Consider the following 26,312-nt stretch of genomic DNA (forward strand, 5'->3'; position numbering starts at 1 on the left):
ACACCTTAAAGCATTATTTGGCACGTGTTATTAGAATATCTCTTAATACTGATAGAATTGATGTAGCGCTTTTCACTCACTTTGTTGCCATTATATTGTAACACCTTCTATTTATAATAGCGCATACTTGGTTCGCCATCGTTAATTACACATAAAACACTCATTTACAACTGCACTACTATTTAAAATGTACATCAAATCTGTGTTACTCTTTGAATAACACATACAAAAAATGCCTGTCGTTAACGTTTCCCTTAGTATTCGAATAAATTTTAGTTTGTGCGGTATAGCTTTGTAGAATGTTCACGGAACAGAGTCAGTTTTCTAAATAGATTATCTCTATATAAATTACAAGAAATAAGAACCAATCTGCCTTGAAAAATACAATAACGATATCAAATTTCAGGTAACATTGAATTATTTTATCCTCCAACTCGTATTTAGAACTTTTACCGTCAACAGTTCCATATCGTCCAAGTAATTACAAAATAGAAAATAGGATCGTTTAAGACAGTGCTGTCCAACTCTTTTCGTATTCTTTATCCCCATATTCACATGTTATAGTACAACGCAACGTATACATAACGACATTAACTGCTATCCGTCGCGCTGACAACGATCTTTCAGAGCAGGCATGGACAACGAGAAATCCTCTATGCGTTTTGGGAGTGTCCCCCGAGGGTTTTCCCTCGATCAACGCGGTTCAAGGCAATTCACACGTCGGAGAAAGAGATAAAAATCTCTAGTCTATCTTGAGGACAGTTGTGTGCCCCGCGCCACGGGGCAATTATACATATTGTCCATGCCTGTTCCAGGTACCTATTTACACTTGTCTTTAATCGATATTACTCTACGGTTTCTCTCTCCTTCAATCACTCGCAAGAATGGCCTACAGGCGCTTACGAGGACTCTGTTATGAGCAAAATCGATCAGACTTACTTTGGCCCTCAACCTGTCATGACAAAAATTTAATTGATTCGTTTTTACTTGCAACGTATGGACAGTCAGATGCATCGGGTAAGTTTTCATCCAAGCTTTCATTCTGTTCGGTTCGGTTCGTTTCAGTTCGGTACAGTGTCGCCAGATTTAAGACTTGTCGCTCACTCTACCCTTCCCCTTCTACGACCTAGTTATTCCCCTACTTTCCGACGACGAGTAACCTGATGCGCGTACGTCTGTGCTGGGCACGGTTGGGGCCCCTCAAATATTTGCCTCCCCCGCCAACGTTTCTTCCGTGCAGAGCGCACCTTCGTTGCGTTCGCTAATGATTCCTGCTAATGAGGGGACAGTGAGCGCCAAGGTGGAGTAAGCAAGTTAGAATAGAATAGCATAGAACTAAGCGTGTGACTTGTTACTTAAAAGTTTAACTGTACACAAATTAATAAATAATACAAGCGTAACAACCATTTGTTAATACAGTAACTGTTCATAGAATTTCGTACGTTATTTATATTTTCTTCGGAACACTGATGAGAACATCATTAATGTTCAGGAACTGTCTAATTTTAACCAATAAGTGAATTCCTGTCCAGAAAACGTCTAAAACCCTTGCCTTTTTCGTCTTAATTATTCAACACTTGACAGATGCACGAAGTAAATCTACTACTGGACGAAATAATTTCATTAATCGAATGAATGTTCTAATTCCAATCAAGTGAGAACTTTGCTCGTGTACACTTTATACAATAAAGTTGCATATACAGTAAATCCTCTATAAACGCAAAAGCCTCGGGGGGGGGGGGGTTCGTTTGCATTTATCGTAGACGGAACACCATTTTTTTGAGCTTCAAAGGCCGAGCCGAACGTAGAGAAGGACAGCGCGCGCTCCTACCAGGGACTTTCTTGTCAACACTCATCAGCAGTACGGGCCTTGAATTGCGTTTGGACGCCGCGCCGCGCCGTGCCGGAAAGGGCCGAAGCAACGGATTGCGAGATTATGGTTAAAATCGGGCGGATTCGAGAGGAAGTGTTTTCGGCAATTCCAGACGCATTCCGATTCTAGTATTATAATAAATCCAACCCACTCGATCCCTCCCATGGACAACACTGATCGAAAAGTTGTAGAATTGTTCGTTTCATCCTTGAAATGAACGCAACTCAGATGTAAGTTAATAATTGTTTGTGCGCAGGACTTTCCGATTTCCGATCAAACGAGATCGGCGAAAACAACAACAGTGACGAAACGTTGAAAGTGAAATAATGGGCCGTGTTAAAGAATCGATCGATTCTTTCGTTTCGTTTCTTTTCTTTTGTTTTTGTTGTTTTTTTGATTTAGAATAAGTCTGGTCGTATATCGCGTTCGATACACGTTGGAACGGGCGCGAGAGACAGTATCGTTTGCGGAAGCTGACTTTATCCCGCGAACTGGGGAAATGCGCTAGTTCACGTCTGCGCAAAGTCGTACGATTACACGAGTAAACACGAACCATACGTTTGGCACTGTAATACTATATAATGTGCCTAATCTTCTTCCCCTTTCTGTCTTTTCTTTGTACAATTCACAGAATTATATTTATAAAGATTATATTTCCATGGCAGTATTCACGTTGCATTGCCTCAAATGTGGAAATCCGAGCTGTTATTAACTAAAAACATGTCAAAATCTCCCTCGATTTCCAGCGATTTAGATTAAAAATTCCTTCGTCTTTAAGTACAATTATTCTTTCCAGTCGCTTTTGCAATTCTTATTGTACAACGACGTAAAAATAAATAATACTTATTACTATTATGTGAGAAAAATTCTTGGTCAAATACAACAATACACTTATATTATTAGTCAATCCGATCGCTTTTACCTGAAACAAACTCGAAACCAGTTTCAAATCGAAAGAATAATTCTTCTACCCACGCGACGCGACGATAATATATATAAAATGTAAATGTCACGCATAAAACGCGCTTCGTCGATCTCTTTTTAAATTGAGTTATTCTTCGGATTGAGTTGCGAAAATACTCCACTCCTGTTCCTGTTATGCCACTTGCACTTCAGTATTCGCACATAGGTTCTTCGGAAAGCCGCGTTGCATAGGGCATAACACATCGGATTCACAGTACTATTAATATAACAAAGATAATAGAAAAAGTCCCACAGTGGTTGCGGTATGTACAACGAACAGGCTGTGATGGATTTAATCAGAACGAGAATATTGTATGGTGTCCACGTGATGATGAATGCCAACAAGATGGCAGATAAAGTCTTTGCAGCTTTGCGTTCCCCTTTTTTGTCCTGGATGTTTTTCTTTTTCGTCGCCGCGACTTTGCTCGCAGCAACCTTAGTCGTCGTCGCGGGCTTCACCTTGCTCCTCATGTTCAACGGCATCCCTATGTCAAGCATTTGCGACGGCCTCCTGGTTATTGACGTGGGACTCTCGCCTTGGTACATTTTTATGCTCGGCTTCTCTATGTACTTTCCTTTCTCGCTGCTGTCATGTGTAGGTAACCGGATTAGAATTGTGTAGACCTACAATTTTTCAACATTTGTTACGGGCTCAATCAGTTATGTCTTGAATTCTACACCATCGGAATTACTTTTAACTTTTAACTTTTAACATTCAAACATTCACAAACGCCATGCATGTAGCAGCTCCTATGGATACGAGTATCCCCCCATTTCACTTACACAATATACCATACATAACTGTCAGGAATATACATAGTGACTCGCAATAATATTCATATCAGACACCTCTAAAACAATGATAACTCTTGTTCTAACTCTTGACCACCTTAGGGACCCAGAAATTTTTCACTTTTCCTTATACTAGTCCCTATTCGACTACAGCTGGGAGAAATTTAACGAGTGCTTCTCTATCATAATATAAGACGAAAAGGAATAACTGGAAAAAAATTGCGATTTCGGCTTTGTTATTTAGTTATTTAACAATTAACAAATCCGCCTAAAATGCGGCAACGGGACCAACTCGACCCTCACTTTGCGAGGATTTTCTTCAACATTTATGGACACAATGGATACTATTTTATAGTGATCTCGAGTAAACTACTCATGTGAGAACAATTAAAAAGTGAAAGGGCATTGATCCCTTCTGCTCGATAATTCTTGTATAGGGCGGATATTAGAAATGCCCTTGTGGATTTTAACGTAGGTAGGTGTAGGTAGGTAGGTAGGTTCAATGTCGTTCAACGATTAATTTGTTAAACATTTTCAACACGCTGCGGTCCCAAATGAGAACCAAGGTATGCTGCACGTATCTGTCACTTGATAAAGGAGTGTCGCGCGCCTCTATCACGTAAGACGTAAGTAGTAGTAAGTACGTAACGTACACTATGTATATTGCTGGTCGCGTTGCCGCTTTTTAGACGGATTTTTAATTGTTAATAACTATATAACGAAGCCGAAATCGCAATTTTTTTATTCTTCATTTTCGTCTTATATCATTGTGGAGAACCACCCCTTAAATTTTCTCCCGCCAGTAGTCGAACGCAATGTATAATTTTGTAGATTTTGACGAGACAATGCCGAAAATTCAATATTCAATATTCACAATGACACAGTTGTTTTGCGCAAAATTTGAGACCCATATCCCCTCACCCCCTCCTCTCTACCCTCCCTCGTCTTATATGTATAGAAAGAAAGCTATAGATGCTCATAATGTTTAATGTCGTACGCGTAGTATTTCTTCTGTTGATCTACTTTTTCGGTGGAGCCTGCAGAACACACTGTTTTCGTATACTACAGCAAAGTCCCAATCTATATTTTTTTGGTCGCATCTACCGCGCCGAACGTAGAAAAGGACAGCGAAGCTCGAGGGGCTTTAGTCGCCGAAAAGTGTAAACATAACTAATCCAATAACAAAATTTCTTTATTTTTCATTATTTTTTTATAAGACTTTGATCAGCATATTCGTGGTATTTTTCTAATGAAAATGATACCAAATATGATATAATTCCAATTATATTTACTTGTGTAATGAAAGACAAAAGTTTTCGACGCAAAGACAAAGGACAGTGTGTATGGCGTATGGGGAAGAAATGCGGAGAGTCGCGGCGCGCGCGCTCCGACACAGTTGAAAGATTTCCGATTTCCGATACGCTGTTTTTCCTTGCGTCGAAAAACATTAATCATTCATTAGAAAAGTAAATATTATATCACCGGAATTATATCATATTTGGTATCATTTCAATCAGAAAAATTCCACAAATAGGTTGGTCAAAGTCCCATAAAAAATAATGAAAAATAAAGAAGTTTCGTAAATGGATTAGTAGTGGTTCACACCGATATATCTCGAGGCAGCTCGAGCTTCTTGGCCCCTCGTGGAGTATGCCCCTCAGAGTGGAAGAGGTAGGCGAACTCGCTTAGAACGGTCTCCTTCGTCGGACATAGAATGTGACTCAATTAGAAGACTCTATGTATGTATATGTAGAAGATTCTATGTACCATAGTACCATATGTATAATGGTGTGTAAAAAGCATCGTATTTAACCCTTCTATTGTGTTCACTGAATTGTTACATATATGTATATACGGCTTTTCTACATAGAATAGTATCCGATGTAAAAGAATAAATTGGAAAAATCGGGTCGTAATTGCATTCGTAATTACATAAAATGTATATAAAAGTTAATGTAGTGCAAAGTAGTCCAAAGAATGGAAATTTGAATATCCCTTACAGGCTGATATTGATCCGAACCCAATACGAGGGTTGAAAAATTATAATAGCTGAAATAGTAACACTAAAGTACACCAGTTTGTACACCTTGTCACAATTATACACTAATTATAGTAAAAGACATCCGCTAGCGTCTGAAATAATAATCTATGAGTCAAGACCAAATTCATTTGGGATTCAATGTTGTCGTCCACCATTTTGGCTCAACTTTTTACTCGGTGAAAAGTGCAACCAGTAAAAGATGAAATGATCATGCAACAGTCGTACAATACCGAGGAATATAACGTACAGTATCGATAGGGATACTTTTCGTTGATAGTTCGCTAAATCTCCCAGGTTTTCCGTATTCGTGGTTGTTCGTTATCGATGGTGATCGGGACACCGTGACGGTAAGAGGAGTTTCTGCTGACAATGGTGTAATAGCTTCATCAACGCCATGCCCGGTGGTACGACTACTTTCAGCTCCTTCGATATAATCATCGTCATCGTCGTCATCGTCGTCGTCATCGTCATCATCGTCGCGACCACTAAGCCACCATGCGGTGCACCACATTTTAAATCGGATCCATGGTTTATATTTCTGTAATAAACAATGTTCAGAGATTAGAACTTGGAATTTAAAGATTAGAACTCGCACAGAAGTAAATAGTAAGATACGTAAAAAGTTTTGGGTAACCACTTTTCCTTGCGTAACCACTTGCATTTCTCCTATAAATTTTTACCTTTTTCCTATGATATTCGGTAGATTTGGATGAGAAGATGTGAGAAATCCAAGTTTCGATTCTGCAGGATCAATGGTTCACTAGTTATAAATGTTTAAAGTTGAGCTACTCTTCCAGTGTTTTTTACATGTTAGCTCCGCCATGTAGTGTGCAGTGACGGTCGCGCGCCGCTTCTTATCGAACGTAGCCGCTAGGTTGCACTAGGTTCAACAAGCACGTGCTAATGTTGATCACGTAGATTCCCAAGCCGTCCCTCTCCGCCCTCTCCCTCACAATCGCACTTAATAATTATCGGCATGACCGCGTGCATGTCACTAGACGGAACATGGCGGCGCTAACTTGTCAAAACCGAAACACTGGAAATTGCTCAACTTTAAACACTTGTAACTTTTCAACTATCGGTCCTCCAGGATCGAAACTTGGATTTCTCACACCTTCTCGTTCAAATCTACAGGATAACATAGGAAAATGTAAAAATTTATAGGAGAAAGTGAAAACTTGCGTGGTTACGCAAGAGTAAAAGAGCAGCCCCGATTTTAATTGCACCTGAACCATATCCGACAGCCTACCGAAAACGAATCCTTTCTGTCCATTTCAACCGCATACCACATCCGTAAGGGAAGTTACAGGTGAAAATCCAAAATCACAGATTCTGCCCTATTTTACCAATTTTACCTATTTTAATCACAATTAAAAATTCTGAAAATAATGTGGCATGTTTCTTGACATTGAGCAACATGTTAGAAAACGTTGTTAGATTTTTCCGTTGCGAACTTTGGTTTTGAAAAATAAAAAACAGGAAAAAAAGCAGTTTTCATGTAGAAGTTTAAGAGCGGCACCTACCGAATTAATTCAGGAATAAGATACATCGTGATAAGCTTTATCACAAACTTAGACAAGCATAGCGATTGAAGAAGGAAGAGAGAGAGAGAGTGAAGTTCGACGCTCCAACGCCCTGCTTCTCTTTCATTTCTATTCGCCATCCTCTTTCGCGCCTGAAACTTGAATCGTTTATTACACGAGTAATAGTAAGTATGATTGTGTAACTATATCATGTCTGGTGTCATTGTAATTAGCAAAACGAGACGGACGAACTCCATAGTGAAATTTTTATTCTTGAAAAACTAAAAATAAGGAAGTTTGTAGCCATATTTTTCGCAAAGGACTGGACAGACAAGATTTATTTTCGAATTTAGGATTTTGGGTACAGCGGAGGTACGGAGGAATAAAAATTCGTTCAAACGTTTCAAAATACAATACGCAAAATCGAAAATAGAATTCTCTAGGAATTCACACGTGTACTCTAGCTAGGTTCCGTGTTAACAGGCGTCCAGGAGGTTGCTCTGTCCTCTCTCCAATTCTCCATGTCGAAACGAGCGCGAGCGGCCAGGAGCAGTCTCCTGTACTCTCCCGTCCTCTCGACAGACGACCGGATATTATCCAATATTATCGCCGTTCTCTCCTGCCGGGGTGCTACTGCTAACCAAGTGCGGCCGTGGTTTTTACCTCGTCCTCTCTCTCTCCCTCTCTCTCTCCCCCCCACCCCCCCTCTCTCTCTCTCTCTCTCTCTCTCTCTCTCAATGAACCCTGTTGAGCCCGAACAACTACCAAGAGGGCGCGGGCGCCGCGAATACACAAGTAGCGTTACAACTTTTTCCTCGGAGTCCTGCAAATTCTAGGCCTATCCTCGAGTCATATCTGATCCACGCCGATATTTCACTAATACATATTGACAGTCGTTCGAGGTTACCCTCAAGTGTCGCCAGATTCAGAATTGTCTTCCACTCTACCTTACCTCTTCTAAGACGCCATTCCCCCATTCTCCAGCGACGATCGTCCCCACGCTTCCGCCACGGCCCGGTTACGCGACATGTTTCGTCTCTGTCGTGCATGTACGACGATGTCGCGTGACTAATCCGGTAATGACAGAGAGATGATAACTGTATTCATCCCCTCAATTCCTTCGGTCTGGCGACACTGCCGCTGTCGTGACGGGTCACGAATGACTCTGGCATAACGTACGGAGGGTTAAAGTCTGCAAAATGTTTCTCCCAATGCTTACTATAACTATTTAACATTGTGCAGTACAGTCAAAGAATTAAGAGAAACAGGCATAACTTTGAACTAACGTCGACAAAATTGGTTTTTATTTTCTTTAACAATGAAGCACCAGACCCAGCAGTCTGAAAAAATCGAGTATAATGTTTATCACAATATCTTATTCCTGAATTAATTCTGTAGGTGTCGCTCTTAAACTGCTGCATGATGAAATCTGCATTTCTTCGATTTTTTTCGTGTTTTTCATTTTTTTAAACCAGAGTTTGTAACGGAAAAATCGGAAAACGTTATTTAATATGTGATTTGGTACTCTAAATGTGTCAGATTTTCTCACAATTTTTCAATTGCGATTCAATTGGAAAAGTGGGGCAAAAACTGGTTTTTCGATTTTCGCCTGTAACTACCTATACACAGAAGAGGTATCAGGTTGTAATTTGGCAGAGAAGGTTTCTTCTTTCGTGGGCTATCGAATGATTTCGAAGTCGAATAAAAATCGGCCCGGGCGCGGTTTGGACCTTCATACACGGCTGTAGCTGTTTAGCATTACACACCGAAGAATCGATCTACATATACTGGCGGACAAAAAGGTAGCACGAATACTGTATGTGAAAAACGATAGTACATTGGAAAATCCAGAAAATTATGGAGAAAGGCAGTTCTGGTTGTTCGCAGATCCTATCTGCTTGCGAAAAACGGGCAACAATAATAATATCAATTCGAAAGTGACTGCGAGACTAATTCCACACAGTATGTATTGATATTGTAGACCAGGCATGGCCAGAACTAGCACGCGAGCAGGCATTCTCATGGAATACCCCCACTGTCATAGTGCTCGCGGCTCGCAGCAACTATGGCCGCGGCCGAGATGGTGCCGCGCCGCGCCGCGCCGCGCCGCGCCGGTGCCGAGGCAAGAATACGAGCCCACGGCCCACGTAGCCACTAGCCATCGTGTGCCTAGAGCAGCTTCGAGCGACGTTCGGCCAGTATAATGCCCGTTAGGTCAGTTAGGTGGCCTCCGCACCCTGGGCTCGAGCTGTGCCTCGACAGATCACTGCCTCGACAGGCCTGGTTGACTGGGAATGTTGATAAAATTTGTTGTACAAATAATTGTGTTATCTTTTTGTCCGACAGAGTCTATAGAATGCTTATTTTTATAATATCAACGTGAGAAACGTTCCGACAGTTTTTTCAATTCTAGAAAGCAGTGAGAATAGGAAATTGTACTGTGAATTTAGCATGAAATGTAACATTTACACGAAACTGTTTCTTTTCTTTTCTTTTCTTGCCCCCATTACAATTTGAAAGACAAGTTATTCACTTGTTCAGGGAAGCTATTTCTATGCTACAGTAAATAAAGAATAAACTTGTCATACATAAAGTTATTAATATGTAGACTTATCGCTTACATATAGGGGGAGTTCCGTTAGTGCTGGACACTTGAGATTTTTTTTAAATAAATGAAAAAATATAATACTATTTCATTTTATTCTGCATTATTTATAATTGACGATATTAGAAACCAAAATTATGTGAATAATAATCAACGTTTCCATAATAATTAACATAAATTAATATTGTATTACTTTGGTTAGAGGATTTTAAGAAATCATTAAGTGCCTCTCTAGTACCGGACTGTAAAACCCTGCGTGATACGTCACAATGTCACAAGCCACGCCGCGCTGGTCCATTTGGCAGTCTGACATCGAATCCGATTCTTTTCGCTATTTTTTAAACAAACTATGCAGATTGTCCCTTGGTTCGTCTGCCTCGGTTCTAGTATTCTAGCAATTTCAAGTTTATTTTTAGATTTTTTCCTCTAATCTTTTTTCTTACGATTCATGTTGCTTGGGTATACCTAATACCTATACCTCGCGCACAATGCTCTACATATGTGCAACATAGAAAAATATGCATGAAAAGATATAATAACACAGTTGACACTGGTCTTTTGACCACAAAAAGGGAAATAAACATAATAGTTTGATAATTTCATGTGCATAAACGTGATTATTGTTTGTTTTTAACGTACACAATATGTATAATAGCTCGGTAAAATTTGAAACGATTGTTAACGATACGATTACTGTCCGATATTAGGTACAGTTTAACGTTAGAAGAACTCCCTCTACTATTATGTGTAAACCGAAATTTTTACTTAAATGCATAAGAGAAATCATACAGAGCTCAGAGAAACAGTTTCATGTGATAATGCTTTTGTATAGAAATATTCTAATAATAATATCAAAGAATGTTGCTAAGCCATGTTATCTGTACTATTCTGAATATGTACTCACTGTTTTGAATTGAGAATACTGTCTATCAAGATACGAGACTGCCATATGTGTCGAATCGCTTACGCCCGTGCTAGATTCGCTCCTAGGTCTCCGGAGGTCATCCGTGTCCAACCTTCCACTGTTCCAAACGAAACAAAAGAACGTTTACATATTAATTAGTGTGTTTAATGTTCGTATATACTGTAATAAAGAAGAATGCTAAAAATGGTAATTTTTGGGGACTCCTGGAAATGATAGATCCATATAAGAACAAGAACACAGTATGCTTATTATGCTTTCCCTATAAACGCAGGGCCCGCTCTAGGGGGGGGGGGACAACCCGGGCATTTGCCCGGGGCGCCAAAATTTAGGGGCGCCATTGTGGCTTTGGCTGTAAGTGTGAGAAAAATATTGATGTTTTAAATATTCAATTAATAGAAAATTTTAGACTACCCTTGCCAGACAATTTTGCTAAAAAAAAAAGGTCATTTTGTTCAGCGCGGTGCTTAGTGCTTAAAAAGGGGCGGCAATTTGTTTTTTTGCCCGGGGCGTCGTAACCGCTAGAGCGGGCCCTGATAAACGATGGAAAGGTTGCTAAAAATTAATATAAAAAGTTAAATATAACAAAATCAATTTGAGACAAGTATTCATATCATATAACATATAACACGACTGTTTACTGTTTACAGAATCTATCCCATCGTTGGCGTTTACATCCAACACGCAGAATGTAATATTAGCTCAGTGCAAAATTTCGTGCCCGATTTCCAGGTTGTACACTTGGATGTAATACGAAGCTGGGTACGAACTTTTGCCCTGACCTAATATGTGTTTACAATAATCTTATTATGAACAAACCTATTATTTGAAGGTATTACTTTTATATGTATATAGATTATTAAATTGGAATAAATGTTAGTGATTTTCACCTCGATGTACTCCTTTTACTCATATCCTCTGATCCTGCCTGCAAATATGGCAGCGTCTTCTGCCGATTCGTAGTTTTCTTCCATATCCGCCAATAAAGAAAGATCATCACCGTGACCGGCACGTAAAATGCGGCGATTGCGGTACCAAATGTAATGTAATGATTTGTCTCGATGAATTGAATGTAGCAAGCCGTCGGAGGTACCGTTCTTTGTCCCTCAATGTATGGCCAAGCATAAATCCATGGTGGCCATAGAAGTAATGAAACTCCCCATGCTGACGCTAGAACAAAATTTATATTCTTCCATACCCGGTACATTTGAACAGCGTAACGCAGGCCTGACAATGAGCTGCTCTTTTCCTAATTACGTAACCAGAAATTTTTCCCTTTTTCCTATGTGTGTTATCCAGTAGATATGGTCGAATACCGTAACGTATCTATGTATGATGAGGTAGCAGAGCCCTGAGGCCAGTGATGCCAAGGCTGTGGTACTGTGGTACTAAACCATACCCCCACCATAGCCTACTATTGCCCCTACGTATCCTTTCCAACACGCCCGCGCGCTACACTCACCAGCGTACCTCTATGGATACAGTAGAGGTACGCTGGTGAGTGTAGCGCGCGGGCGCGTTGGAAAACAACGTAGGGGCAATAGTAGGCTATGGTGGGGGTATGGTTTAGTACCACAGTACCACAGCCTTGGCATCAGTGCCTGAGGCAGTTATATTGGCGGGAATGTACCGAAACAATCTGTACCGGACAAAAAGACTCTAGGACGTGTCCTCCGAGTTGGAAAATATACACAAATACGCTTGTTATACATTCATTCGTTTCAGAATTAAATCATATAAATTTTTGAAAATTCTGCGGGGTGCTTAAGGTCTAATCGCCGCGCATGCGCGCGAAATCTTGCGCATGCAGATCAAATTTATAGGAGAAAGAGAAAAATTTCTGGTTACGCAGGGAAAAGTTTACCTCAACCCTGATACTTATTCTTATTGTTATTGTTAGATTTCAAAAGAAGATCAATTACCGATCATAATGGCTGCTTTAGAAGATGTCCTCTTGACGCGATAGGAGAGAGGCCACATTATAGAGAAATATCGGTCGAAACTGATAATCAGAAGATTTAAAACCGATGCGTTGCTCGCCAAGTAATCCAATGCCAACCATGTGTCGCAGACATGTGGTCCTAGCGGCCAATAACCAAGCACAGTGTAAACCGTGAATAGAGGCATGGAGATTAGACCGATCGCAAAATCAGCAACTGCCAAACTGAACAAAAAATAATTGGAGGTAGTTTGCAATTGTTTGTCGATCTTGAACGAAATCATCACCATAATATTTCCGACAACAGTTATCACGCTAAGGAAGACGGCAATCATTACTATCATCACACGTTCCCATATCGCGTACGCGTATGGTTCTCCACCGCAATCAAGACCATTGGTTGCATCGTAATTTTCGGTGCTGGAGAAGTCCACGATTACGGTAACATTCATGTCTGGAAAGTTCGCTGTTGCCAAACAGTTTCTTTATTTGTTTCTCTCTTGACGCGTTTGTTATTCCATTTCTGATTCAACGACATTTCCAAACTGTCCGCCTTCGTCTCTATTCCGTTTCGTTTCTCGTACGTTCGAATGCAAGCTTTGTCTTCCCATTTTCAACGATTTCGCTCGTGATTCAATTTTTCTCTGAAACGTATTTTCCCGACGTGGGTACGTCGATCTTCGCGTTAAAAAACCACTTTCTTCCACAAAATCTAGCTTCATCAAATAAACCGTCACTTTTTCGTATTTTTAGTTTTTTTTTTCTATTTAAAACAACTTCTTTCGCATATAAAAGTTTCTTAGTTACTTTTAATTGTATCGCTTATAATTCCTATACAGTATTTCCTTTCCTTTGTTTTCGTACAGCTCTTCGTTTTTATTTTGTTATTTAAAGCATTTTCCATTTGTCGTTGTAGTAGAAACATCTCCAAGTTCTATTTTCTCATTTCTATTTCATAGTTCGTATTTGTCTACTTCTTCTGTAAAAATTTGTCTATTCCTTCACGAAAATATCTTTCTCTTCCTTATGCTCGTTCCTTCTTCTGTCCAATCTCTCTCTCTCTCTCTCTCTCTCTCTCTCTCTCTCTCTCTCTCTCTCTCTCTCTCTCTCTCTCTCTCTCTCTCTCTCTCTCTCTCTCTCTCTCTCTCTCTCTCTCTCTCTCACTCTTTCTCTCACACACTCTCTCTCACACACACTCTCTCTCTCACACACTCTCTCTCTCACACACTCTCTCTCTCACACACTCTCTCTCACACACACTCTCTCTCTCACACACTCTCTCTCTCTCACACACTCTATGTATATATATGTATATATATATATATATATATATGTATGTATATATATATACCTTCTTTTCTCCTCTCTCTTTGTTTAATTACTATTTCTTCTCTGTATGCATTAAGAAATACTTTTATTCTGTTATGTTTCTTACGTGTCACGTATCGGCCCAGCACATCTTTATTTTATTTTCAATCTATCTGCAATTTGTATTCCTTGTGCTTTACACGCGTCTATACATTTATACCACCACGATATTCTGGTATTCGTTTTTCTTTAGAAAATTGAGGAATACGTCAACTGCATAGCTCCCTCAATTTCCGCATCGATGGCGTGCAATCTGTAACGAAGAAAATATCCTGCAGATAGTATTATGTACAAAAATGTATTTGTACGGTTTAATAAATTTTAACTTTAGAGGGTATACAAGTAGACTCATGTAATATTAACCGTGTAGATCTGATGCAACTTTAGGGTAAATTTTTTCCAGCGTAACAAAAATTTTTGACTTTCTCCTATAAATGTTTGCCTTTACCCTATGATATCCAGTAGATTTGGCCGCGAGAAGATGTGAGAAATCTAAATTTCGATCCTGGTGGATCAATGGTACAAAAGTTTTATTTTGGACATTTGGATTTCTCGCATCTTCTCGCGGCCAATATTACTGGAGAAGATAGGAAAAATGCAAAAATTTCTGGTTATGCAAGGAAAAGAATGGCCCAATTTTAACCGCGCACCACTGTATTATAAAAGTTTTATTGATCACAGACAGACATACAGTTTTGCAAAAGCAATGATAATACTAGTCTGAAAAATATATTAACAAACTTACTGTTAATATTTGTGCAGGTAACTGTGCATCTACGCATGTTTTTTGTGTGTAAATCTGTCTTTTTGCTGCTGCGCGCTTTGCCGCCCGGAGTTCATACAGCGCGCGTGGAAAGTTGGACCCTGAAAATTCAATGATTTGTATCTCAAGATACAAAATAGAACATTGAATGAATACAATGACTTGGACTTATTACCATGTAAGGAATCCATAATAACATCCAGCGCACTGTTGCCATCGCCGACGCAAATTTGCCCTAGAATGTGTGGGTCAGCATACGGAGCGAATCGGGAACAAGTCATTTTGTACATTTATGAAGACCCTGTAACATTGTAAACATTTCGTAAATATGCATGTCATAACTTTTGTTCGGCAGTTTAAAATTATGATAAAAGTCGCAACGCATATACGACGCGCGACGTGGGATCCGCAATAAATCGGACTCTGTCAGCTTTCTCCCTGCTATTACCGGGTTAGTCACGACCAGAGTCGCCAGATTAAGATTATGTTCCTACCAGTTCCTACTCCACCTTCCCATTCGACGACGCAATTCCCCACGCATCCGCTGTAGCCTGTTCACGTGACGCGGCGCGGCGTTTCGTCTCTATGTTGTGCATGTGTCAGATACTGGCAGGGAGGGCAACTTTTTCCACTCAATTCGTCGTGCTCCCTCCCCTTATCTGGCGACTCTGGTCACGACCGAGTTGCCAGGCGGGCATATAATTCCCCTCGCAATAACACGGAAAGGCGAGCAAGGCCCCTAAGGCCGCCGCGCTGCGCCGCGGCCATTCAGGCCGGGTAAAAGGCTCCGTCTTTAACCCCTTAACTTACGATTTCCGAAGTTCCGAGAGCGCGTGCCGTAAACAACAACAAGGTCGGTTACACGTCGAACCCTTTTCGTCGGTTTGACTGACAGTGAGCGTTCGAGATTGTGTAAATCGCACACGCTTTTTCAGATGTAAATACATAAGCAAGGTATAACTACTTACAGTAACGTCGCGATTTCTATCCCCCGCCCCCGCGAGAGTCTACCCAAAAATCTCCCTTGCGTACCCACTCCACTAAGGGGCAACGCCGCAGGGACCACGAAGCTCGAGCTGGCTCTCGGTCTCCGAGCAGTGTAAAGCTGCCGCGTAACGGCATCGAGAATTTCACCAACTTATTTGTGACATTTTTCTGATTAAAATGACACTAAACACGATATAATTTCAACTGTATTTGGTGGATTAATTGACGGTATGGAGTAACTAATTGTAAGTTATGCTTCACATGTACAGTAATTAAGGGCGCGCAGTGCTTCAATGGGTAGAGCGCGCGACTGAGGACTCCGTGGTCTCGGGTTCGAAACCTCGCGCCGGCGCGGCACCTCTGGAAATATTCCATGTGCCATTTAAAACTGTGGTGTGGTGCCCAAGGTGGTTCAGAATCCACCTTAAACTGTGTGTAGGTCCCGTCGCTAATAACCATAGCCGTTAAGATACAACGTTAAATATGGGCGAAATTGTATTTTGTTCCGTGTCATTTTAATCAGAAAAATGTCACAAATATATTGGTAAAATTTCATTAAAAATAAGTAAAAATAAAGAAGTTTTATTATTGCACTAGTATTACAATTTCACCGATACGCTTCGGACGCGCGACCCGTGTTTACATGTTGTCCTTTTCTACGCTCGGCATCCTTTGTACTTTCGGCGCGGTCGACGCAGGTATAAAAAAATAGTGTCCCTACACGATCTTCCTGCTGTGAAGCTGCGATGGGAAACAAATCGCGACTTGACTGTAACTTTATTTTGCGAGATGTTGTTTTTGTTTCCAGTCATCTTGACTATGGTTCGGTAGTTTTAGTTTGTCGCGTGTAGCCCGATTGACGTATCACGTCTCTCATATTGTATTGTAGGCGAAGGGGTTAAGGCGGGGTCCACACGCGGGAAGTAGCCTCCTCCCACGATCCCGGTCGACCGTCGACCGAACCGCCGCGCGCCGCGCCGGAGGGGGCTGTGAACGCGAGAGTACCGGCCGCGGCCGCGGCCGGCCGGAGAGAAGTATGCCTTATGTGGTATCCTTTGTAGGCTTATTCCACTATTTTGCATGATAATTTCGGGAAATAAATATAGACAATGGATTTGAAAAATATAATAGTAATAATAATGTGATACATATTAATTTAATTTGTAGACACGGTTTTTCGCTGCGCGGTCAGAAACAAAACATAAAAAAATAGTAAAATGTTTATTTTAAAGAAACCAATAGTGTCAATTTCCATTGCAGGAATTATAGTCGGCGAAATTCATTTGGTATAATTGTAAGAAAGTCATTCTGTGTTAAAGGGTGTACGAATACTTATGGGACTGACTGTACCTACATGTTTCCATTTACAGAAAAACTAGTTACACCAGATTATGATGTCCTTGAAATCATTGATTTCGTATCTAAACTATTTTCTGTACTACGAATAGTTTTTAACAGTTTATAGATATTTATAGATTAACCCTTATGTTGGCGGCTAAATAAATAAGTAATTAAAAAACCTTTGTATTTAAGAAGCTTTGTATGAGCTCCGCATAATCTTGAAAATATAAATTGATATAATGGTTTCCAAAGAACATGAAAAATTGTAAAAGGGATTATGATAGACGTCAGTTTAAAATGATAGGATACACAGGTAAAGAATATAATTTGTAAAATATGTATTTTGAATTTATATTATAGAAAAAATTTCACTTTCAATTTAAAATATCTCATCAACTATTGATTATTGTAACCTTATACCTTAATACTTTATTGCGCAGATTGTTCCGAAGAATCGATTTATGTGAAAAAATATGCATTCTATTTAAAAAGAGAAAAACAATTGACCTTCGAATTTCCGAAGATTCTATACTTATAAAATAACTATTTTCTTATGCTATGCTTTTATATGTATATCTAAAAATAATGAAAATGATTAAAACGACCATTATCGTATTGTATACATATAATTTGTAAGGCGAAAATCACATTGTTGGATCTTTTTGAACAGTTAATTGCAGAGACCAGGAATAATAATTCATCGCAACAAATTTTACGAAAAAAATCAGTAACAAATCCTGTTTATTATTTACATTAAGAGCATTAATGACACAAAGGAAAGAAAATTTTTCAAAAATCTTGTTTTTTCAAACATTTTTGTTACAAATAACATCTCTAAATGACGGCAATTTTTTTCGTTAGCGTTTGCCATTAACGGCCAGAGGAGTTCTAATTCCAAACTTTTAATATTCCGAGGTAAGAAATAATCTATACAAAATTACTTATTAATATAATTAGTATGCAGCACCTCCCACATTATAAAATGATTGAAAAAGTAGAATTTTGCCACTTACAATTACTAACCTAAATCGTACTGATTTGGTTGAAAAATCGTGTCTATACCCGGAAGAGTAAAGTTTTATTTCGAGATAATAACACATAAATAGAATCAATTCTTCTTTAAAGATGATAAAGGTTCTTCAAATGCTGTCTTCAAATCATGTCTTCTAACTGTAGGTTTCGTAAGTACAGTTTCGTACATATCAATAACAAATGTTACCGCTCGGATTGTATCAATTAAATTATATATACATATATGTATGTACTATATGTATACATATGTATAGCTACGAGGCCCACTAACAATCCTAGCGACTCCCTGATTACGTATCAGGTTCGTTCGTTACATTACAATCTTCCAAACAGAGATTTATCCAACCAAGTGGATCCCCAATTTCTCATTGGGTTCCTCCACGAAAACTATACCATCCTCGGCTAACAATCCTAGCGGCTCCCTGATTTCGCATCAGGTTCGTGTCTGTGCCCTCATCCAGCCTCCCCAATCTCGCATTGGGTTCGTCCGCGTTCTTCTACGTATACAATCTCCTAGCAGCTCCCCGGTTTCGCATCAGGTTCGTCTGCGCGTCGCTTCTCTAGTGAGAATTTCGCATTGAGTTCGTTCACGAAGTGAAAACCTTCCTAGCAGCTTCCTGATTACGCATCAGGTCATCGTCTGCGTTTCACTCCATTCCTAGAGGCTCCCTGACTTGGCGTCAGGTTCGTCCTCGCTGTCTATGTACATATATTCCTAGCGACTTCCCAATCTCGCATTGGGTTCGTCCATGTACCTTAACTAACACATTCATACCATATTCCCAGGGTAACAACCCTTCGCTGCGCCGGCCACTCGTGCTGCTCGGCTGCTCGCGGCCCTGGCTCGTCACAGTTCATACCGTCACGCAGTAAACCACCAAATACAGTTGAAATTATATCGTGCTTGGTATGTATCATTTTATTCAGAAAAATGCCACAAATATATTGGTGAAAGCTTCATGAAAAAATAAGTAATAATAAAAAAGTTTGTTTTATATTGGTATTACATTGTAAGGACGTGCGGCGAAGCTTTGAACTGTGCCGGCGCGGCGACTGCGACTCTCCGCGTGTATTTCTTTCCCATAGGCCAGGCATGGGCAGAAATAGCGCCAAAGCTAGGGAATTCTCGGTGGACGCCTACTTCTCCCGCCCGCGCGTCTCGCTCCCCGTGGTGGCCATAGTCCCGCGGAGCTCCTCAGGCCCGTACCTACCGCACGCCGTATGCACTGCGCGTGGCGCGTTGGGGCGACTCGCGTACCCATAGGTTTCCACATTACCGATGAGGTACTATGGTCAATGCGTTTTTTTTCGTTTTTTTTGTAAGTGGTTTCCCCTATAGGCCTATTCCACTGCGCGGCACGATAATTTTGAAAAAATAAATGTGGAAAATTGTATTTATTACACTGTCAAAATTTTACTGGCAATTAGGAAAGCTTGATTATTTCGCTATTCAAAGAAAGCTTCACTATTCCGCATGTTCATTAGAACTGCATGGCACATCGGAAATATCGAAGGGGAAGTTGGACGTTGATATTCGCATCAAAGACGTCAGCGAGGAATCGCTCAGCAGTGTACGCTGTTCTGTTTTTATGCTACGCATTTTCGAAAACGAACATTCGCACAAATAAGTCGATCCGAACATTGAGAAAATAAAAGAGGATATTTCGATTCATTTAAACATTTAAAAAATTCGGCTCCTTTGCCTTCCCTCGTTTTCAAAGGAATGTCGTGCTGTGCGCAGTGCATACGGCGTGCGGTAGGTACGGGCCTGAGGAGCTCCGCGGGACTATGGCCACCACGGGGAGCGAGACGCGCGGGCGGGAGAAGTAGGCGTCCACGGAGAATTCCCTAGCTTTGGCGCTATTTCTGCCCATGCCTGCCATAGGCTGTTCTTCCTTGCGTCCGAAACTTTCATCGTCAATTAAACCACTAAATACAGTTGATATTATGATATCGAGTTTAGTGTCATTTTAATAAGAAAAATGCCACAAATAAGTTGGTCAAAGTCCCATAAAAAAGTAATGAAAAATAAAGATGTTTTGTAATTCGATTAGTAGTGGTTCACATCGTCGACATACCCGAGCCGAAATCAGATTACCACAGTGGAGGGGATATATTTTTTTTTTGCATTCAACGTGTACAACCAATTTCGACTATAGAAAAATTACTGCATTTACATTTTCATTCCTATAATTCTGTTAGAGTAAATATTGTCGATGATATTCAGTACATTATATTTTTGCATACAGGCGTGTCAATTCAGTGTCAACATATTCGTTGACATGTTAAAATATTCATTTTCTTTAGTTTCGTCCGTTTATTGGACGAAATGAGATAAAATAGACGCGATGGTATTTGCTTTTTGTCCCAGAGTGTAATATACGCGAGTGCGAAAGACACATTTATTATTCGAAGAGTTAGCAGTTCTGTATTCTTCGAGTTTGTATTTCTAGTGATATAGCATGGTTTAATATTAAATGGCATGCCTACACGTCAATAGCGATACATTAGTTCTCCTTATTCAGGCTATAAATAATTTTCCAATATTGTTTCGTCCTCTCTCTCTCTCTCTCTCTCTCTCTCTCTCTCGCACGCGTAAGCGCCTGTAAACTGTGTTAAGCGATAGTTCTCTTCGTTTTATAAATATCGACTTGGGAGAGGATTACGACTATGGCTCATGGGGAACGCTGCATAATAATATCATTGATGGCCTGATTCAAATCTATTTTTTCCTACTTTTCACGCTCTGCAAAATAAACTATTGCAAACACGATATTTTTAACGGGCAGAAACTGCTGTCTCGCTCAGCTTCAGCATCAAGCTTACAAGGAGAGGTCACACAGTGGTGGGGTCACCGATTTTAATTAAACTTTTCCTGGTGAGTCTAGAACAAGAATAAATACACCCAAGTCCGAGCGTTTTTTAGAGAGTACTGATTATTTAAATAAAAAAACTTTAAAAAATTTGTTTACGAAACTCTGTATGTATATGTAATGTACATATAATCTGACAACACGAACACACGGAAATCTACAAACAATTATTATGGTTGGATTAAAATTAACAAAAATTTACGCTCAACAGAGGGATATAAGAATATATTTTTTCTTATTTTTCATTAACACTAGTATTATTAGAGATGTTAAAATGACCCATTTCAAGTTATGGAATGACTATAGGACGCAATACTATACTATACAAGAATGTACCGGAATATACCATAGAATATACAAGAATCTACCAGAATATACCAGAATACTAAAATATACGAAAAACGGTTCAAGTTGTTACCACCGATGGAGAACAGATTCCGCGCGTTCGATTTTCTCACAGGAATCTCTTCAAGATCGTTTCTGGCAGGAAGCGTCCTAGATAACGTTTCGTATCTATGTACGATCCTACTGGATCCTACCTACGTAACTATCTATGTACTGTCCGTCCCACAAGAGATGGCAGAGATTTTGACAGTGGGGTGCAGGGAGATCTGCGAGACCCCACTCCTGACTCCTGACTCCTGACGCTAGGCTGCAGATCTCACTCTTGCGCTTAGTTAGGTGTTCCGGTGGGAACGGTCGTCATAGGAGAGCTCGGCGTCACCACATCGCTGTATTGCGCTCGTTTCCTGTCTTCGCCAAATCGGATTCGGCCAATCGCGGAGGACGTGTAGCGCGAACTAGGGATACCACGTGGTACCTACGAGATAATTCTCTGTGTCATCTCTTGTTGGACGCATGACGCATAGTAGTTCGTTCATAGTTCCATATTTTACACATCAGGCATGGGCAAATTTTTGCTCGATCGGAGGCATTTTCAAGGGATACGGGGCACTATGGTCGCTCCGGGGAGCGAGACGCGCGGCCGGGAGAAGTGGGGGTATCCCTTGAAGATGCCTCCGATCGAGTAAAAATTTGCCCATGTGCTTGAGATGTAAAACATACTGTAGAACTATCAACTACATAGAAGAAAGTCAAAACGGCGCGGCGCGGCGGTGCAGTCTAGTGTGCGCCGACCTTTATCAGAGTAATGACTCGTACCACGAATTATCCGTTATTACGTAACGTATTGTCTGATATTTGTATTTAAATAAGAAATTGTCTACATCTTTCTACTAATTACATACATTGTATATGTATAATATAGTACAATTTTTTAACTCAAAAATGAAGAATTGCTATGACTCGAGATAAAAAAGTTAGGACCATATTCGTGATCGTGATTTTTTCACGATCACTGTGATGAGTCACCGTGAGTAATTTTAAACGCCATCTCTGGTTATGACATGGTAAGACCATCTATCGGGTGGATACGAAGAAACTTTTTCCTCAACCCAATAAATTGTATATTCAATATTTGAGAATTAGTATTTTCTGTGTAGTGACTTAATGAAGAAAATAACGGTAAAGATGCAGTTAGCTGATAGTTTTATTCGACAGACTACATTGTATAGTGTGTGTATGTATGTATAACTTGCACGGTAATAGCTCGATTGGTACCTACACAAGAGGCTTTTGACGAAGGACATTCAACTTTGACCCGTGGCCATCGTGGTCCCAGTTGGCCTCGCATCGGAGCTCGGGGCTAAAGTGAAAGTATCAATATATACGGTAGTTTCACAACCTTTTTTGATTCACAGCCCCTTTTCAAAGTATTTTTTTGTTCAGTGCCCCTTTCGGCTGAACTATCTCTATCATAAAAATTTCTAAATATAGTTACGCTATATGTATTTCACGAGAGCGTGGACTCGGGATATCTGTGAAACTTGATGTTCAATAAGGGAGAGCTTGCGTTAGCGCATAAACATATTTAGTCTCTCCCGATACCCATTTGCTTGCAATTTCTTATTCTAGGTAGCTTTGTTTCACCCACATGACAGCGAGAAATACAGACATTTTCGACATGGTTTTCATGTCGATGAAACATGTTAAAATAGTCGTAACATGTTAATACTGTCGGTGAAACACGGTGGCGGAGAGGCTTGATGGTATGGGGGTGTATTTCAACTGCTGGAGTAGGAGAGTTAATTTTCATTGTAGGTATTCTGGACAAGAACAGATATTTAGACTTGTTAAAGAAAAATTTATTAAAAAGTGCAACGAATATGGGTATACCCGACAGTTTTAAGTTCTACCAGCACAACGATACCAGGAAACACTAATCGAGAATAGTTGAGGAATATTTATTGTATGCTTGTCCGAAAGTGCTACATCCCCCGTCACAATCACCGGATTTAAATCCAATTGAGAATTTGTGGAATTTATTGGGCCGTAATATTAGGACAACGCCTATAAAAACAGAAGAAGAATTAAAAATGACAGAAGAGAGAGTGGAGACGTATTACTAAAAATTACTTTCAACTAAATTATTTCAAACATGCCGACACGTTTGCAACATGTTATTAGACAGAAGGGATATCCCTCAACATATTAAAATTATTATAATTTTCTTCTTATGTATTTCTAAATAGGAAAAAACGTTATGTAATGTCAAGTGTCCGAATATTTTTTCGACGCCAATATCGGGTCAAATTTTCTTTATGATTTATCATGTTGGAAACAATAAAAAATTAACTAATTAATTTTACATATCTACAAACTAGAATATGTGCTTTAACCTATTACGGACCAGAAAATTCTAGATAACCACATTTCAAGTAAGTATAGAAAGCATTAGTTTCGCAAAAACCATATAGTATCCGAATATTAAAACTATTTAAAACCAGTAACTGTATATTTATATTCATTTGTAATATTTACAAAATGTGACGCCATATTATTTTAAACAAATGCTTAAACGGTAGTTGTTGAGAATAGATCACAATAACATAAATAAAAACTTGATTCAATGAGACTGAACCAATCACGACAATGGATCTTTTATTTAATGGAATTTTTAGTTGATTCGAGAAAATTGACGCTGTAGTTGATTTTTATAATCAACTTTCTGTTTCTGTGGGAACCAAAGTCAATGAATCGTGTATAACAAATGAGATATACATAAAAGTCGAAATGAAGAGTGTCACCCATATTAAGCATACCTGTTGTTTACACTTTGGACAAAATTTGTGTCAATTCCACACTAATATGTGTATGTACTGTACACATCACACAATAAGTACACATAAAATGTCATTCGCGTGAAAAAAAAAAGAAAAAGGAACGGATATACACCTAAATTGTGAAGAAACATAAAAAAAACAATTGAACTCATAGTTATTTGAAATCATCTTTTTTATTTATTTGCAATCGATTTGTACATATTGGTATATATGTATACAAATGTATAATAGATGCCAATAGTTGATCAGTTCGTTCATCAGTATTTCTTCGGTTACAATTTCGAACTGTTCATTTTTCAAAATAAAATGCAGTTAGCTTCTGTCATTTTATTTATGTAAAAGGTCATTCTAATGCACAATAAACGCACAATAACAATAAAACTAAGCCAACGAAAAATAATACGAAGATACACCTCCGTTGAAAGGGTAACATGCAGTTTGTATAACATAACAAGGGTTGGTATAGCTACGCCCTGTTCTCAGATTATTCTACATATAGATATGTTCATTTATAAAAAGAATCGACAAAATCGCACAGAGACATTCAACACTTTTAGTTTTTAAATAATTGTACGCTATAATTGCGTATGCCATCTGTATCCAGCATGCATTATTAACAAAAAAAACGCGAAAATACTCTAATAATACTGCCATTAGAAAAGTCTCACGACACGTGGAAAACGCCTCGTACAATTAAGATTATGTAATAACAAAATAATAATAAAGTGTAAGGAAACTTAATTGGTAACTTAACCTAGAATGATCACATATCGTATCTAATGAAAGAATAATAATAAAAGTATATGCACAATAATACCAGAAGAATAGTGTATAAGAATGTATAAGAGTACAGGATATTTGGTCTATTAAAAATTAAAACTGCATTACAATACTGAACATTTAAAAGGACGGTTTACAACATTGATAAAAACAGTGAGAAAAAAAAAATAATGCTTATCGTATAAATCGAATAGCAATATTAGTTAACAAACTGTACTGCATTCTACTGCATCTTATATCGCTAAAAATTTCGGTATGTGCTTAACAATAGTAACGACAACAATACCAACAATAATTAATTATAATTACAATTGTTATTACCTTTTCCCATGTGTTCACACATAACACTTAACCACTTGTATAAAATTCATCAGTTCCTTAATTGTACAACACATTTTATATATTTCTATCCTTCACGTTCAATATGTTAGGTTTGTTACGTCGAAAATTGTACTGTTTGGAGGAAAAAGAAACGGTGATAGCGCGAATACATATTGCAGAACGTTCCGAGAATTTCGCGTTCGAATCGAAGCAAAGAAGTATAAGGCGTGGTAGGCGCCCTGTTGTTGGTTAGGAGGTTGGAAAACAAAGGTGAACGAGACTCAACGGTTCCCGAATCGTGAATAAACAATAATCGGATCCAAGGTACGCGTACTCCGGAATGAAAAGAAACGAGATGAAAAAATTACATTTAACAAACCCGGATCGATATGGTTCGTAATTACACACCCGTGCTGTCAACAATTTCAACGGCAACACCAACGATCGGATCGAAACAATACTATTTTCCCGATTCGGTCGAAAATTAAAGCAACGAACGAGACATCGAGGAAAACAACGCAGTTTGCAAGCTCCGACAAGAACAGAGTCGAAAATATCACTTGGGATGGACGCGATATATCGAGGAAAAACGCGAATGGAAAATTGGTAGGTCCGAGTGTTTTTCATGGGTTGTTCCCGTTATTATCACAAAATTTCAGCCACCGAACGGGCGCCAGCACATCGGAAGACGTCGAAACACATACATGGACCGTACCGAGTGGAAAATGTTGCGTGCATCGATGCACAAAATATTTTGAACCGACGACGATCGAACACCAACGATCCGATGTTGCACGAGTGCCGCTCTTTTCACCGATCATCGGTGACACATATTTCCGTTTTACTTTTGATTCACTCGAGCCCGAACCTAAACCCAAAGGGGGTAGACAATACAACAAGTAGACACACTGATCAAGACAGGACAAACCGCGTGTATGTTATATGTATAATGTACCCGCGTACGTGTATATGCGTGAGAGTAAGTGAACAAATAACTGAGAAAGAGA

The 26,312-nt window shown here is 39.4% G+C and overlaps 1 protein-coding gene across 5 annotated transcripts; it reads right to left on the minus strand.

Annotated features, from left to right (window-relative positions):
• Positions 1 to 1,480: 1,480 nt before the first annotated feature.
• Machr-a (muscarinic Acetylcholine Receptor, A-type) lies at positions 1,481 to 26,312 on the minus strand. Of its 5 annotated transcripts, none has more exons than XM_076441275.1 (9): positions 26,021 to 26,312; positions 25,306 to 25,437; positions 14,965 to 15,090; positions 14,772 to 14,890; positions 12,642 to 14,279; positions 11,610 to 11,889; positions 10,702 to 10,819; positions 5,917 to 6,207; positions 1,481 to 3,460 (listed from the first exon to the last, which is right to left on the minus strand). In XM_076441275.1, exons 5-9 carry the CDS (start codon positions 13,108 to 13,110, stop codon positions 2,915 to 2,917), a joined length of 1,704 nt encoding a protein of 567 aa, XP_076297390.1. In that variant the 5' UTR covers positions 13,111 to 14,279; positions 14,772 to 14,890; positions 14,965 to 15,090; positions 25,306 to 25,437; positions 26,021 to 26,312; the 3' UTR covers positions 1,481 to 2,914. The 5 variants fall into 5 exon arrangements, with proteins under 5 accessions (XP_076297390.1, XP_076297387.1, XP_076297391.1 ...); XM_076441272.1 differs by having other exon boundaries at positions 26,010 to 26,312; XM_076441276.1 differs by lacking the exon at positions 26,021 to 26,312 and having other exon boundaries at positions 12,642 to 13,637; positions 14,010 to 14,279; positions 25,306 to 25,497.

The sequence above is a fragment of the Lasioglossum baleicum genome, chromosome 16 (genome assembly GCF_051020765.1).
Source record: "Lasioglossum baleicum chromosome 16, iyLasBale1, whole genome shotgun sequence".
Lineage (NCBI taxonomy): Eukaryota > Metazoa > Arthropoda > Insecta > Hymenoptera > Halictidae > Lasioglossum > Lasioglossum baleicum.